The 16,586-nt window shown below is 44.4% G+C and overlaps 1 protein-coding gene across 1 annotated transcript in view; it reads left to right on the top strand.

The window, feature by feature from the left end:
* Positions 1-8,813: 8,813 nt before the first annotated feature.
* Positions 8,814-16,586, top strand: part of JAM3 (junctional adhesion molecule 3) — a 52,747-nt gene continuing 44,974 nt past the window's right edge. The window contains exon 1 of the mRNA XM_084784199.1: positions 8,814-8,968. Within this exon, the coding sequence (XP_084640325.1) occupies positions 8,893-8,968 (76 nt within the window). The 5' untranslated portion in view covers positions 8,814-8,892. The remainder of the gene's footprint in view (positions 8,969-16,586) is intronic.

Genomic DNA, 16,586 nt, shown 5'->3' with positions numbered 1-16,586 from the left:
CAGTGAGAGGGGTTTTGGGGGTGAATGTGTTTGATTCGCTGGGGCCAAGGGTGCTAGGGATACTTCATTTACGTGCAGCAGCACAGTCTTATCATAAGAAGGGGATCACAGTACTTAATTATCCTATGGGCAGGGGTGGGGGGTGGGGAAGAGGTATGGGAAAAGGTCATTGGTTGAAAGCTAAGGTACCCAGACATCTCATTAGGATGGAGAGGGTATTTCTAGGAATCACCAGGTACATATGGGTTTCTTATCAGAAAAGAGTTGGACCTATATTTTCCCTGAGGGCTCTGTGATGCGCCATAGAGGATCTGGGGTTTCTCCAGATCAGGTGGAGAGAAAGAAACCCAACTGAGGAAGGGAGTCCTTTGTTTTAGCACCAAGCTCAGGGGCTTTCCAGTAATGCCAGACTTTGGGCTTAACAATAGGGTCCAACATTAATGGAGCTTAGAAATGACCTTGGGAAAGGGAAGGGAAATGCAGAGGGAAATGTCACACAGCCCCTGTTGGGGACAGAGGAGTTTTGTGAAAGGTTAAGTCCTCAGTGTAAGCAGATTCTAGAAAAATGAGGAAAAGGTAAGTAAGCGGCTGGAGTTATGATGCTCATGATCATAACAGTTGGTTTTCTAGCTGTGACTTCTTCAGTCATGGTCATGCTAAGGAATGTAAAGGGCATAAGGAACAAATGACGAATTTCAGGATGATAAGCCGAGCAGTCCAAATACTTGGGAGCCAGAGGCAGATTTCTGTGAGTTTGAGGTCGGCTTTTTTGACACAGCAGGTTCCAGATCAACCAAGGCTACGTAGAGGGACATCGTCTCAAAAAGAAAGAAGGAGCCATGTGTGGTGGTGCATGTCTGTAATCCCAGCACTCATAAGGCAGAAGCAGGCTGACCTCTGTGAGTTTGAGGCTAGCCTGGTCTACAAAAGCAAGTCCAGGCCAACCAAGGGTACACAGAGAAACGCTTGTCTCAAAAACAAAACAAAACAAAACAAAACCAACAACAAAAATGAAGAGGAAGAGGAGGAGGAAGGATTTCAATCTGAACATGTTAGCCAGTTGTCTACAGGACACAGGAGTGTTTCCTTCGTTCTAAAGATATTATTAATTAATTAATTAATTAATTAATTAATTAAAGGTACTAAGCATCTATTACTGTCTTGGCCTCAATTTTGAAGTCTCCATATGGAAAGAGCTTCCTGTAGACCACTGCAACAATACAGATAAAACATAGGGAAGATGCCCTGGGTCAGTAACAGCAGCACTGCTACCCTGTGGGGAGGACATGGGGACTTGGTCTCTCAAAGCTTAGCAAAATGACCTATTTCCTTCCTTCCTGCATTCTAGGGAAAAGGGCCTGCCCGGAAGACAGGATGTTGCCTAGAAAGAAGGAATGGGTTCAAAGGTGATGAAACCAAGGTGCTCTTAGAGATGGGTGACTCAAACTCTTTATCCTGCACAGGGCTGAGTGTCATCACCAGGGAAGAAGGTCTCTGCTGAATACAGTGCTGTCAGGGTTCTGAGTGTACCCACGTGCCTTGGCCCCCAAACTGCGCTCCATTTTTTTTTTTTTAGGCTAACCGTAGAAGAAATAAATTCTTATTCTCTTAATGGTAGTCTAACACTGCACTTAGCAAAGGCTGGTTTGTGAGGCCCAAAACTCAGGATGAGTGCTTGAAATAGGAGATACCTAGCCAAAATGATGTTATCACGTGTTTATCTTTGTGTCAGGGAGGCACAGCTAGTTGTTACCCACTGTCATCTGTTTATCCTTCAGCTTTGTGGCCATTTGAGGGTCTCAAGCTGTTTTTCTCATTAACGTTTGTCTTTTTGGTTATGAGCCTGGCCTTTAATAGCTGAGCCATCCATCTCTCCAGAGATGCTGATTCTTTTTTAATTAGGCTGTGATAAGAAGTTCAAGATCTGTTTGCTGAAATATTAATATTAGAAGGTTTTTTAAAAAAACTCTTATTTATTTTATGTATGAGTGCTCCATCTGGATATACACCTGAATACCAGAAGAGGGCATCAGATTCCAGTATAGATGGTTGTGACCACCATGTGGTTGCTGGGGATTGAACTCAGGACCTCTGGAGGAGCAGACAGTGCTCTTATCCACTGAGCCATCTCTCCAGCCCGTATGAGAAGGTTTTGACGTGGGAGAAACTGGGAGTAATAGATTGATGTTACAATGGGTTTAACTTGCTCAGGAACTACCAAGTTACACAAAGTAGAATTTAGCTAGAGAAGAACACTGCGTCCAATATGACTTAACACACTAACCAGTAACATAGTTAGCAGCCAGTAAATAACACACTAACCAGGCTTCTTAGAAGGAAATTTTGTACCTTACACAGTTGAAGTTTAGGCTTGCTGAAAAAAAAATTTTCTATTAAGATCTGTTCACTAAGATTGCCACCAATTAGCAGGGTGGTGGCAGCATACACCTTTAATCCCAGCACTCAGGAGAAAAAGGCAGGCAGATCTCTGCAGCTTCAAGGCCAGCTGTCTACGGACAGAGTTCCAGGACAATCAGAGCTACATAGAAAAAGCCTGTCTTGAAAAAAACAAAACAAAACAAAACAAAACAAGATTGCCTCCAATTAGACTTTCTTCCCATAACAAAAGGAGACACTCTGCTTTACAACTGGCAATTAGGCCTATTCCTTATTGAAGAACCGGCCTCTATGCATAGCTGAGTGTCACAGCCACCATCCATTGAGCCCCACTTGGTTATCAGGAGACACATGGTTCTGTGAGGTGGGCAGGGTGACTCTGAGTCACAACTACTGGAAAAGAACAATGGTTTACTACAGAAATAATTGGTGACAGTAGCTTTGCTGGAAAAGTCTCTTATTTGAACAAAGGGCCAGTCTTACAGTCTGCTGTCTCTGTCTTATTGCTCAAAGTACATCTTTGGGAGGGGACCTGAAAGAGATTTAAAGATGACAATGTATGTGGAAGGTTAAAGCCTCAGACCTGTATCAGCTGCTAAAATTTCGGTTTCTCTTTGGGCCTTAGTCAGAACTAGATGTGTGCTACTAAAGAGCCTTTTCCTGTGTTGGGATTACATTTGTAATCCCAGCACTGGGGGAGACAGAGACAGGTGGGTCTTTGTGAGTTCGAGGCCAGCCTTGTTTACAAAGTGAGTCCAGAACAGACAGGGTGACACAGAGAAACCCTGTCTCGAAAAACCAAAATAAATAAATAAATAGCATTTTCCTTATTCATTGAGTGACTGGGATAAATTCTCGCTGTGGGGCTTGACATGCCACACCATCCTCGTGTACTTACTTTGACTACCTGAATACACCCATTCCCACTAATCCTGCATTTTATGGGACTAGAGTGCCATATAATTAAAGAGAAACTACAGAGTACTAGCTACCACCCTTACTTGTTGTCTTAAGATTTGCAGAACTGAATAATATCTGGACTTGCAGAGACTTCTTACTCTCCTGTAGGTGACCCAGGAAATATATTCAAATCCCCACTGCTTCCATTCTTAGAATGTGGTGTCTAGACTCTATGTAATGGCAACTACAGAGAGATTTCCCTACCCATCCCCCGGAAAGGTCTGAGCAGTACAGGCCACTACTCTCTGGAAGAACTTGCTCATTGCAAAGGCCTGAAACACCAAACTGGGTCTAGCCGGGTCTGTACTTAAGGGCACAAAATCCCACCTGCAGCAAAAGGAGAGTGACGAGTGACGCCTTCTGGTTTCTCTCTGGTGCCTTGAGGAAGCAAACACTCTGTGATACAATTTGTGTGAAATGAAAATTACTTCTAATTGGAGGGCTGGGATAAAAATATCTCCAATCTGTAAACAAAGCAATTGCAGTTTTCTGGAAGCATACAGCTATAGCACAAGGTGCCACAGGTTAGGGATACTGCAACAGGAGGTGGGTCTGCCCTGTGCTACAGGAGCAGCTCCTGTCTTTGTTCCAAGGTAGCCCAGGCTGTCCTGGAGGCTCCTCAGTACTACCAGTGGCAATGTGTTTTAATGGGTCCCGTGGAATAAAGAGCCCCAGATGCTTTAACCCCTGCTCTCCCATAACCCCTGGCATATAAAATGTAAGTACGCGAAGACGCATTCACAAGCACCTACACTTGGGATCCCAGGAGATGGCTTTGTTTATTTTTGTTTTTAAATTTTTGGATGGAATTTCAGCTGGCCACGAGCTGGTCTGTCTGTCATTGAGGATGATCCTGAGTTTCTGATCCTACCCTCTAGTTCCTGGGTGCTGGGATTACAGGGTACGTGTTACCAAGCCTCTTCAGGCAGCACTTGGGGGGTCAAATCCCAGAGACGCACACATGCCAGGCGAGTGCTCTGCCCACTGAGATGCTTACCCAGCTCCCCTGGGCAGTTTGTATTAAGCAGCTGCTGCTGAAGGCCTCACCATGGGAAGGCACTTGAGAAAAACTTGGTATCAGTGTGACCCTTTTCAGCTGAATCACACAGAGGAATATGGAAATCAAGTGAACCACGGCACTTTTTATTGGAGGAGAAGGAGGATGTACCTGCAACTATTTCATTAGACAGATGGCAGAGGGAGGGCCTTCTGTAAGTAAAATTAAAGAACTACTTTGAAGACAAAGATGAGAGGATGATGGTTAGGATAAAATGTAGGTAAATGTAATGGAAAATAGTGCAAAGAAAGAAGGAGTTGATATTTTGTCTTTTTTTTTTTCTTCCAGAGCTGAGGACCGAACCCAAGGCCTTAGCACTTACTAGGCAAGTGCTCTACCACTGAGCTAAATCCCCAACCCAGAGAGAAGAAGTTGAAAGGAACAAGAAACAGAGCAACAAACATATAACCAAGCTCCCAGAAAGCTGTGCAGAAAAATGCTTTGGGGTCAAGACTCCCAATAAAGAAAAGGATCCCCCCTTGTCTCATGCTGGGAGAGCTGGCTTCAGGTGATTATTTAGGGGTTTAGTGACATAGAGAACAAAACAAAAGTATGATGTGTAATTTTTTTTCAAAGAATAGTATCAGCTGGTGTTGTGGCATATGGCATTAATTCCAGCACTTGGGAGGCAGGTGCAGGCAGATCTCTGTGAATTTGAGGCCAACTTACATAGTAAGTATGGGGCCTTGAGTCTTTTTCTCAAATAATCACAGAAAGAATATAAGGCAAAGCTGGGCACTGTGGCATGCACCTGCAATCCCAGCACCTGGGAGGCAGAGGCAGGTGGATTTCTCTGAGTATGAGGGCAGCCTGCTCTACAAAGTGCATCCAGGACACCAAGGCTACACAGAGAAATCCTGTCTCAAAACCACCACCACCGCCGCCCCACCCCCAACCCTTGCAAAACAAAACAAACCAAAACAACAACAACAACAACAACAACAAACCCTCAGGGAAAGCAAACATCCATGTGAAGCTCTTCCTTGCTTTTCATTCCCTCTGACTCCACTGCAGGCTGCGGGTATTTTATTTATCAGGGCTCAGGCAGAATACTGAAGCCATTTTTACCTGATCAGAAATGTGTTAGTGAGAAAGAGAACTTCGAGCAGTAAACTAGGAATGATGAGTTCCACCTGTGTTTCAGATGTTTAATCTCAGACAATCACTTCATTGGGATTCTGTTTTGTAGGTAAGGAACCCAAGCCTTCGATAAGTATAAATAAGTGAGCTGACCCTTCTCTGCTCAGAGGCAAACCATGCAGGAAACTCACACTTTGCTTCTTGGTTTGCTCTTTGGGTTTGTATTGGACAGCACTGTAGGACTTTTAGGTTCAGCTCACGCAGATTTAATTTCTTAGCTCTTTTAAGAAATGCATCTCTCAGCTGAGCAGTGGTAGCACACCCTTTAATCCCAGAAGTTGGGAGGCAGAGGCAGGTGGGTCTTGGAGTTTGAGGAGGCCAGCCTGGTCCATGGAATAAACCCATTCAGCTGGGTTGTGTTGTGGTTAAAGGCACAAACTCCCAGCTCTGCTTACCAAATGCTTCCAAAACATCACTTCTGATTTCACTGAGCTTATTCCTTTGTCACTAGTTCAGTTTCCCCAGGAAGAACAGACCACATCACAGACGAGCGTGTTACCCTGCTCTGCAGCACCTCTACTTGCATTTCCATTCCAAAACCACGCTTTAGCCATCATTAATGACATGTGAACTGCGTGGTGGACGGAAGTCAGCACTTTACAATGAAACACCTGCCACCCTCTTTCCCAGGAACCTCTGCCCTTTATGGAATATTCATGAACCTCTCCTTTGTAATCTCTGCCTGAATTTCAAAAGAGACTCTAAAACAGAAGGGTATTTAACAGAAAGAACCATTTCATAATGCAAACATGGGAATTCAGCAGAAGAAAAGAGCCCTTGGCTTCTAAATAACGGTGCTCTGTCCACAATCAGATATCATCTCACATTCCCCAAGTAATCAGAATGTGTGGGTTTTTTTTCCAGTTAGGTAAACATGACTGAGCATGTGACCAGAGGAAAACGGAGAGCAGAGAAAAAACAACTAGGACTAAGGAAAATCCCAGGAAAGTCCACTTTGTTTTGTGTTTGATGCAGGGAAAGAGGTCACCATGCAAATTACTCTTTACACACATTTACTTATGACTTAGACACATGATGACCAGAAATGGAAGGAATGAAAAGACAAGTAGAAACATAATAGGTTATTTTAAACATTTATTCTGACTTTTTTCTTCCTGGGAATTGTGGTGGAGTAATCAATTCACATTTATAGAAGTTTGACCAAAAAAAAAAAAAAAAAAAAAAAAAAAAGGCTGGGCGTGGTGGCGCACGCCTTTAATCCTAGCACTTGGGAGGCAGAGGTAGGCGGATCGCTGTGAGTTCGAGGCCAGCCTGGTCTACAAAGTGAGTCCAGGACGGCCAAGGCTACACAGAGAGACCCTGTCTCGAAAAACAAAACAAAACAAAACAAAAAAAAAGAAGTTTGAGCATTTATAAAATGTATACTTAAGGTCATATGGGGTGAAAGTTGAAACAACCTTGGCAATGACCTTTCTCTCTCAAATTTCTTGAAATATCTTTATCTTATCAATTCAATAATAATATTGATTGTTGTAAACACTGGCACATTTTACTAACAGGCTCAGAATTCTGTTTTAGCTGTGTTGTTTCTGGAACCTTGGGGATGTTTTTTTAATATTAAACACAGTGCAAACTTTTCTTAAGAGTTTTAACATTGTATTAAATGACACTTCAAATTCTCTAGTCTCCTTAGGTCTAATTTTTTTGCTTGTTTGTTTTTTGAAACATAGTTTCTTTGAGTATCCTTGGTTCTCCTGAAACTCATTCTGTAGATCAGGCTGGCCTCCAACGCAGAGATCTGCCTGCCTGTACCTCCAGAGTGCTGGGATTAGAGGCGTGCACCACAACCCAGCCAGCTCCAGTGTATTTTATCCTTCTTATCATCTGCTTATAAGATTTTGGCACATTTTTCTTCTGTACCTTTACCATTTCCTACTCTTTAGAGTTCAGAGCAAGGCTAGTGAGATGACTCAGTGGGTAAAGGCACTTGCTCCTAAAGCCAGCCAACCTGAATGTGATCCCTGGAATCCAGGCAAAGGTAGAAGAAGAAAGCCACCTTCACAAGGTTTTCCTCTGACTTCCACATGTACATTGTGGCATGTGCCCTCCTACCATGCACATACTAATACTGATAATGGTAAAAACAAGCAACAATAATAAACCATTCTTAAAATGAAAAAGAGGGCCGGAGAGATGGCTCAGCAGTTAAGACACTTGCTGCTCTTCCAGAGGACCCAGGGTCAGCTCTCAGCACCCATACCAGGTGGCTTATAGCATCTGCTAGCTCTGCACCTCTGGCCTCTCTGGGAACCCACATTTACTTGCAAACACCCTCATGCAGACATACGTACTTACATATAATTAAAAATAATAAAAACAGACAATTAAGAAAATCCAGTTGTGGTAGTGCTTACCTTTAGTACTAACACTTGGAGGCAGAGGCAGTTAAGTTTATATGAGTTTGAGGTGAGCCTGGTCTATATAGCAAGTTCTAAGGTGGCCAGGGCTACATAAATAAGACTGTAAAAAAACAAAAACAAAAACAACTCAAAAAATTTAGTGTCAAGAATTGCCCTTCTATTGCGTAGGATAAACTACTGGGTATACCATTGTGGTTTAGCTCTGCCAGAGAAATGAGTTATACTTCTACAGCAACATTGTTTTTAGGTACTAGGTATGCCTTGTTAATGTTTTATGCAGATTTCAGCACTTTCTCCTTTCATTACCTATGGATTTGGGGGCTTACAAGTGTGAAAATACTACCATTTCAAACATTTGTCTGGTAATATCTTTACTTGTAAAATAATACCCATGCCCTAAAAATAAAATAATAACTTATTTTATTTCATGTGTATGAGTGTTTTGCCTGCATGTATATATGTGCACTATATACATGTTTAGTGCCCTCAGCGGCCAGAAGACGGTAGCAGATCGCCTGGAACTGTAATTACAGATGGTTGTGAGCCACAATATGGGTCCTGGGAATGGAATTTGGGTCCTCCGCAAGAGCAACAGGTGCTCTTAACTGCTGCACCAACTCCCCAGCCCCATCATTTCCTAAATTTTAATGGAGTAATCCTTCTTATATCTGTAGTGATAATCTACAGCTTCGTAAAATCACCCCGCTTCCCTCCCAGACATGCTTTTTAATCTTCCTCCCTCTAAGGTCATCGACAGGGCTATCACCAGCAAGCCTTTAGCATCCTTGCATCCATAGCAACCAGACTTGAGCTTCCTCGGTCACTATGGTGCCGGCTCTGAGGGCCGTGTGGTCGCTATGGAAACTGGAGGCGGGTCGCAGGGTCCAAGCAGGCAAGGCGCATGCGCACGAAGCGGGCTCTCCGCTGCAAGCCTGAGCCCCTCAGATTCCCCTCGACATGGCGCTGAGCCGGCGGCTGCGACTTCGGCTGTGCGCGCGGCTGCCGGACTTCTTCCTGTTGCTGCTCTTCAGGGGTGAGTTGACGCTTCTGTGCCGCCGGGGAGCGTGGTCTGTGGCGATGGGGGGAACTGAGCGGCCCGGCCCGCAGTGGAATAGCGGTTTTCGGCGCCCAGGACTCTTAGGTCCGGCCGAGGCGCTGAGGGGTGGCCTCTGCGGGAGCGTGGCGGGTGCGGCTCAGGGGGTCGGGTCTCCGGCTGACCCCCGTGGATGCGGCTGGTCCTGGACAGGGACACGGCCTTCTAGTAGAACCGCGGCAGCTGCTTCGCGGGCTCGAAAACTTGCAGGAGAAAACCCTCCATCAGCAGCGCGGTGCCGAGAAGTCGTGGACCAAGAGCAGCTTGGGAAGCTCCAGCCAAGCGGAGCTCCGTGAGAGGCCTGTCCTCCCGGGAGCTGCTGGGGTCAACAAAGAAGCTGGACTGGCCCTGGCCGGCCATCCTTGTGCAGAGATGGAATTGTCCAGGGATGAGCCCCTTTGTTGCAGCGTGGTGGAAGAGACCCTTAACCCCAAATGGCATCTGGGTCATTTTTGATCCTGATACACTGCTAACCTTGGAAGTTTTACTCATTTCTTTCCAGTGGAATTCCTGGGAGACAGAAGTTCCCTGGTCAGTTGGGCAGACCGCACTGTTGAGTTTACTTTGCTGTTACTTTCTATAAATACCACAGGCACTTTGAAGCCATTATCTCTCAGTCCTTAAAACAACCCTGGGAAGTGGGTTTGTGAAACCCATTTTCAGAGGGTAATTAATAGTCCTTTTTTTTTTCCTTTCTTTCAAGACTACCTTGCGAATAAGTAGTGCCAAACTTAAGGTTGCATAAGGCACCACTCCTTACTCAAAAGTAACCCAACCTGGACCACGCATTCTTCAACCCTTGGGTCATTTGTTCCTTGCCACCCGTGATGTTTTCCCCAAAAATACAAATCTAAACACCAAGGCACTGGTGTGTGTGTGTGTGTGTGTGTGTGTGTGTGTGTGTGTGTGTGTCCAGACAAGAAAACAAAGCGTTTTTTGTGTTTGAGGCTTATACTAGTGGGGTGCCCAGAGTGGTGGTAGTAAAAAGAGGGGGCCCTGGTGCAGAAGCCTCTGTGCTAAGGATGAGGCTTAGCATATACCGGGTGAACATATATTTTGCCTGAAAGTTATTTCAAAACCAAAAGCAGTTGGGAGCTAGAGATTGCCCGGAGGCTAGCCAGGAGACAGGAGTGTCAGGAATGTCCAGCTCCCACTGTGCTGCTCACACGGACATTGTTCTATTCACTGACCAGAACAACTCCCTATTGTTGAAGAGATTTGCTCGCATGAAAGTCTGCAGTTTTTATTGGAGAAACATTTTTGCAGTTGATGTTGGGGATGGATTTCTTGATTTGTTAGTAAAAGCCCTACATGCTAAGGCCTCCATATACTCTATTTTATTTTATTTTATTTATTTATATGAATGTTCTATTTGCATGTACGCTTGCACGCCAGAGGAGGGTATTAGAGGGTATAGGTGGTTGTGAGCCACCATGTGGTTGCTGGGAGTTGAACTCAGGACCTCTGGAAGAGCAGACAGTGCTCTTAACCTCTGAGCCATCTCTCCAGCCCCAGGCCTCCATATAGTCATGTCTCTGCTTTTGCCCCTCAGGAGGGGCTGATTTGCTGTCAAGGAATGGGATTTGCTTGTGTGACTTAGGAAGTGCAATCCACATTTGCAGCCTTGGACTGATGGCAAAGATGAAGGTGCTAGGATGCATAAGTCCACGTTGAAAGCTGTAGCTTTCTTCCTAAAGTAAGGTGTTTTCAGTTGTATAGCTTTTAGCTCAACGTCTACCTTAGAGCTGTAGTCGTGAGGTTTGGAGAGAGGGTTCTTTGATTGATGGTTTACTCTGGCAGAGGACCCAACTTCTGTTCACAGCATCCAGGTCGGTGGCTCAAACAGCCTGCAGCTCCAGCCTCAGGCGGTCTGACAGTCTTATGACCTCTGCAGGCACCAGCACTCATGCATGCACAAAATATCTCCTTCCCACATACGTTAAAAATAAAATAAACCTTAAAAAAAAAACCATGACATCTCCACAGGTGAAAACTGTACCTTTTTAATTTTTAGGGTTATCCTTTTCAGTTGGTATCATGATGCGATGTTTTCACTTAAAACAAACAAACAAACAAACAAAAAGCTAGCTCCTGCCTGCTGTGACTCATGCTTATAATCCTAGCACTGTGGAGGCTGAGGCAGGAGAATCAGTGTGAGTTTTAAGCCAGCCTGGAATACATAGTGAGTTCCAGGTCACTCTGGGGTAGAGTGAGACCCTGCAACAACAACAAATTACTAGTTCCAAATTAGATATGGTAATACATGCCTGTAACCCCAGAGCTTGAGGGGTGGAGGCAGGGGGATCACTGCCAGTTCAAGTCCAGCCTAGGCTACATGGCAAATTCAAGGCATGCCCAGGCTATGCAGTGAGACCCTATTTCAAAAATTAAAAAAAAAAAAAGTAGTTTCTAACACAGTAGCAAACATTTCATGTACTTACCCTTTGCTGGCCTCTATTACAACAATTTAATTTGGATTAAGTCATTTAGTTTTGATAACTTAAGAATATCGTAGTGTATTTCCTGTTTTGTATATGAAGAAACACAGGCGTGCAGAGGAAAGGCACTTGAGGCAGTACCTCAAGCATCTTAAACTCGGAAGTCTTAGTCTGTCTTCATGTATAGTCTTCCTTTGTGGGATTGGTGACGGGTGTGATCCGGTTTTACAGATGTTACGGCTCATCTCCTCTTTCTGTGATTATGCAGCAGCAATTCAGTAACTTTCCAGAATTTTCAGCGTACCAGAGCGAAGCCTGCATCTAGAACTAGAGCAAGAAGACGGTTTGTGATGTGAAATATAGAGAATTTTCTAACCAGATATTCCAGATCTGTTTTTTTTTTTTTTTTTGCAGGGGGGGGGGGAGCTCCTGAAACGTGTTTTAGAGTGGCCTACATAATTGATTGATAGACTGAGATACTGGGACTTGAACTCAGGGCCTTGAACATATAGCTCCAGCCCTTGTAGGGCATTTTAACTCCTTTAGATGACTTGGCTTGTTACGTCATCGTTGGGGGTTGCATGTGCACTTTAGGAAGAACAAAGGACACCTGATCCCAAAACATGAACTACTTGGATCAGCTGTTCCTCTCCAAATGACTTATTTGCTACAGGCTGAGGAGACTACATGGGTAGTTGCTCCCGATCTTAGCCATTAAATAACTGCAGTCTTAAGCTTAGAGTCACAGTGATCCATCTCCTGGACTCTGTGGAAGTTGCTCTCAAGGCAGCCCCAAGGGACAGCCATGAGTCGGTTTTCTGTAAGGAAACAGATGCACTGGCATGCTTTCTCATTCTCATTTCTACGTTGTAAGAGAACACTATGGATATAGTACATCCAGCTAGCAGCTGTTAGAGACGCGGTATTAACAAATGCCTTCTTCCTAAGTCCTTTGAATTCTTTCAAAGCACAAGTGGGGTGACAAAAGAAAATATGGTTGAGTATGAGTGAAGGTAGACTGTGCAGTCGGCCGAGGAGGGCATCCTCGAGAGGGGAGGCAGATTCTCTCTTCAGGTGTTTTGATTCAGGTCTGTGAGTGCAATGGCATCAGGGTTGAGTGCAAATTTGAAATCTTTGCCCATGCCCTGTATGCATGTATCTTCCCTGGCATATGAAGAGATCCAGAAGTTAAGTTGGGTGAGCACATTCTTTTACACTCAGATTAGCAAGGGCACACTATCCATTGTGTGGAGCCATAGCAGTAACTTACTGTGTCTTTGCTGCTTGCCATGATGCACCAGTATCATCCTGTTTCTGATGCCCCAGGAAGCAGTGGGTTTTCCTGTTTCGATATTTTGGGTTTCTTGCCTCTTGATGGTATTGATTATGTGCTCTGTATTGTGTTTCACCCTCATAAGTGAACTTGGAGTGCTGTTTTGGTCTTCAAGCTATAAGGAAGATTCTCCACTTATATCTTTTTTTTTTTTTAATTTCTAAAAGTTTATTTTTCAAATAGATGTTTTATTTTTTGTCATCTTAGTTACTTTTCAGTTGCTGTGACAAAACAGCATGAGCAAGGCAACTTATAAAAGAAAACATTTAATTCAGGGCTCACAGTCCTGGAGGCTTAGAGTCCATGGCTATCATGTTGGGGGTCATGGTGAGGCTCAGATAGGTGTGCTTCTCACTGGAGCAATAACTCAGAACTTAAATCTTAATCCGTAAGAAGGATGGAGAGAGACAGGCAGAAAACAGAAGGAAAGAGCTAATTGGGAGTCAAATGGGCTCTTGAAACCTCCAAGCCCACCACCAGTGACGCACTTCCTCCAGCCAGGTCACACCTCCCAATCCTCCTCAAACAGTTTGACCAACTGGGACCCAAGCATTCAAATACATGAGCTATAAGGACCATTCTCATTCAAACCAGCATCACAGATATGTACAGGCGTTTTGCCTGCATGTTTGTCTGTGCCACATGTGTGTGCAGTGCACAAGAAGGCCAGAATAAGGCACCAGATTCCCTGAGACTGGAGTTACAGATACTTGTGAGCTGCCAGGTGAATACTAGGAGTTGAACCCAGGTCTTTTGGAAGAGAACCAGTGCTCCTAACCACCGAGCCACCTCCCCAGTCACCATAACTTTATTTCATCTGTGTGAATGAGTGTCTGTTTTACAGGCACCGTATACCCAGAGTGGCCAGAAGAGCGTGTCAGATCTCCCAGAACTGGCTTTACCAGGCAGTTGTGAGTCACTGGGTGTTGGGACCAGAGCTGGGTCCTCGGCAAGGGTAGCAAGTGTCCTTAAATGCTTAGCTCTCTTTCCAGCCTCCTTATGCCTTTCATTTGTAGAGTATCTCAGTACTTCCTTGGGTCACCTTGTTTCTACAATTACTGTTAAAATCAAATTCTGCCAGTCATACTGTTTGTCGTGTCTGGTAACTTCAACTCACACTAATCTTTCCCGTCTCTGAATGACTATATATCCTAGTCTACAGCTCATTTCATTCCAACAGTCATTTTTAAATGCCTGTGTTATGTAAGGTACTAGTCTCCACAGTAGGGCTACACAATGAAGAAGAATCCCAGCCCTTGAAGACCTGCATGTGTGTATGACTCACACTGGGCTTTGGGTGTTGTTTTGAGTACAATGCATATTATCAGTGATGTTAAAAAAAGAAACTGGGCAGGCAGATCTCTGTGAATTCAAGGCCAGCCTGGTCTACAAATTGAGTCCAGGACAGCCAAGGCTACACAGAGAAACCCTGTCTGGAAAAACTAAAAAAAAAAAAAAAAGAAAGAAAGAAATAAGAAAAGAAAAGAAAAACTGACCCAGAACAGAAATGGCTCTAGTAAGTGTTGCCTGTCTGTCTTTGTCACTTGAAAGCCAGTTAACATTTTTAACCACTCTGTGTGTCTAGGCATTTTTAGTGTAACTTATTTTAAGTTCACTGGCTGCAGGGACTTCAGGGGAGTCTCAGTTTTCACTGTAGTGGTTGTCATGGAAGGAGATGGTATTTTCTGTCATCTACTCTGTGTAGCAGCAAAGTTAAGAAAAACGTGGAGAAATGCTTACGATGCACTTAAAGGACACAAGCTGCAGCCACTACAGTTTGTAATTCAGCTATGTATAGCACCGGGGGAAATGTACAAAACATTGAATGGGTTGTACTTCTAAATAGCAGAGCTCAGGGCTGGTTGCCCTCTGCCCTTGATTTTTTTTTTTTTTTTTTTTTGGCTTTATTTTTGAAGTCTTCTTTAATGAGGGTTTTTGTTTTGTTTGTTTGTTTTTTGTTTGTATAAAAAAGTTGTATTTTGTTTTGATTTCCCATAGCTATAGTCTTGGATTTTTAGGCTTAATGTCAGAAAAGGCATTTATTTAAGTATATGTTCCCTCTGCCTTTTTCTAGCCTCCTCACAGCAGCTGAATTGGATGGCGGAGGAATGTCCTTGGAGTTGAGTTGTTTGCTCATGTATTCTTTGTGACGCGCGCATTTGAGAGATGAATTGCCTTTGGCTTTGGGTAGGAGAACAGCTGTGGCGTCAACAAATGGTTAAGGGGGACTGAAAGCTGCTCAGAGTACCTGCCCTGCCCCCATTCATTAGGAACAAACAAAAGAACCCAAGCCATTGCTTGGCTTGCTGCTGCACTTGGAGCACTGCGCTGTGCCAGCCAGCCGCAGAGCCATGGAGAATGATTCTCTTAGGTGATGAGAATAAGGAGGGCAGGTGGACTTCACGGGAAGCAGAGAGTTGTGCGCCCGCCCGTGTGGTCCATGATTTCTTCCTGCCCCGTGTGGATGACCCTGTCTTTAGAATGAGGTGCAGCCTTGCAGCTGTCTACAAGCTTGTGGAGGATGTAACAACCCCTTAGACAGCTGCTTCTCTTTCTTTGGCCTAGGTTTTCACTAAAGCATTTCTACAGTTCTGTTGTTTGTTTGTTTGTTTTGCTTTGTTTTTTTCATATGTTGCTCAGGTTTGCCTGTAACACTCTCTCTCTCTCTCTCTCTCTCTCCATCCCCCCTCTCCGTGTGTGTGTGTGTGTGTGTGTGTGTGTGTGTGTGTGTGTGTGTGTGTGTATGCTCCTATAATGCCAGAGACTGATATCAAGTGACTTCCTTAATTGCTTTCTATCTTATTTTTTGAGACACAGTCCCTTGCTGACCCTGGAACTTGACGGATTCCACTTGGCAGGGTGAACAGCAAGGCCCGGGGCTTCCTGTCACCACCTCTCCAGCTCCAGGATTGTAGCTTGTGCTGTGCTGTCTGACCTTTCACATGGTTTTGGGAAGTCCACTGAGGTCTCCATGCTTGCTTGACTTTACTGACCAAATCTCCTGCCTCAGCCTTCGGTATTCAGGAATTATACTCGGCTTTCTTAGGGATAACTTTGATTTACATAAGTGCAAATTTAGAGTGAGTAGAGATGTTGAAAGACAGTAACGTGGAGGAAATAGTGTATCCAGGGATGTCCCTGGGAGTGTATGTGGTATAGACTGGGTTATTATGATAAATAAATAATAGCAGCTGTTGAATGCTGTGTGCCAGGCATTGGATGGATTGTACCGGATAATAGATCATAGTGAGTTCAGACTGCTATAATATAATATCATAAACCAAGTGCATTAAGCCATAGACATCTGAAGCTGGGCATGGTGGCGCATGCGTGTAATCCCAGCATTTGGGATTAGCCATAGGCATCTGCGTTTCACTGTTCTGGAGTCTCAGCTGAAGGTTGCTAGCATGTCCGGTTCCTAGTGATGCCTTCTTCCTAGGCTGTAGATGTGAACTGTCTTTTCACATAGTGGAGAAGGAGAGAAAGCTTTGATACCTCCTCCTCTTTTTTTTGGGGGGGGGGTTTATTTTTGTTTTTTCAAGACAGAGTTTCTCTATGTAGCTTGAGCTGTCCTGGAACTCACTTTGTAGGCCAGGTTGGCCTTGAACTCAGAAGTATGCCTGCTTCTCTGCCTCTGGAGTGCTGGGATTAAAGGTATGCACCACTGCCAGGCCTGATGCCTCTTCTTGTAAGTGGGGCTGTCCCTCATGGGGTCCTACCCGCAGGACCTAGTTGCTGTTTAAAGCCTGTACCTAAGGACCATCTATTAGGGATTAAGGTTTCAACA

This window comes from Acomys minous, assembly GCF_964271855.1.
Source record: "Acomys minous genome assembly, chromosome: 5".
In the NCBI taxonomy this organism is placed as follows: domain Eukaryota; kingdom Metazoa; phylum Chordata; class Mammalia; order Rodentia; family Muridae; genus Acomys; species Acomys minous.
The sequence above is the reverse complement of the archived record's forward strand: the minus strand, read 5'-3'. Positions and strand labels throughout refer to the sequence as shown.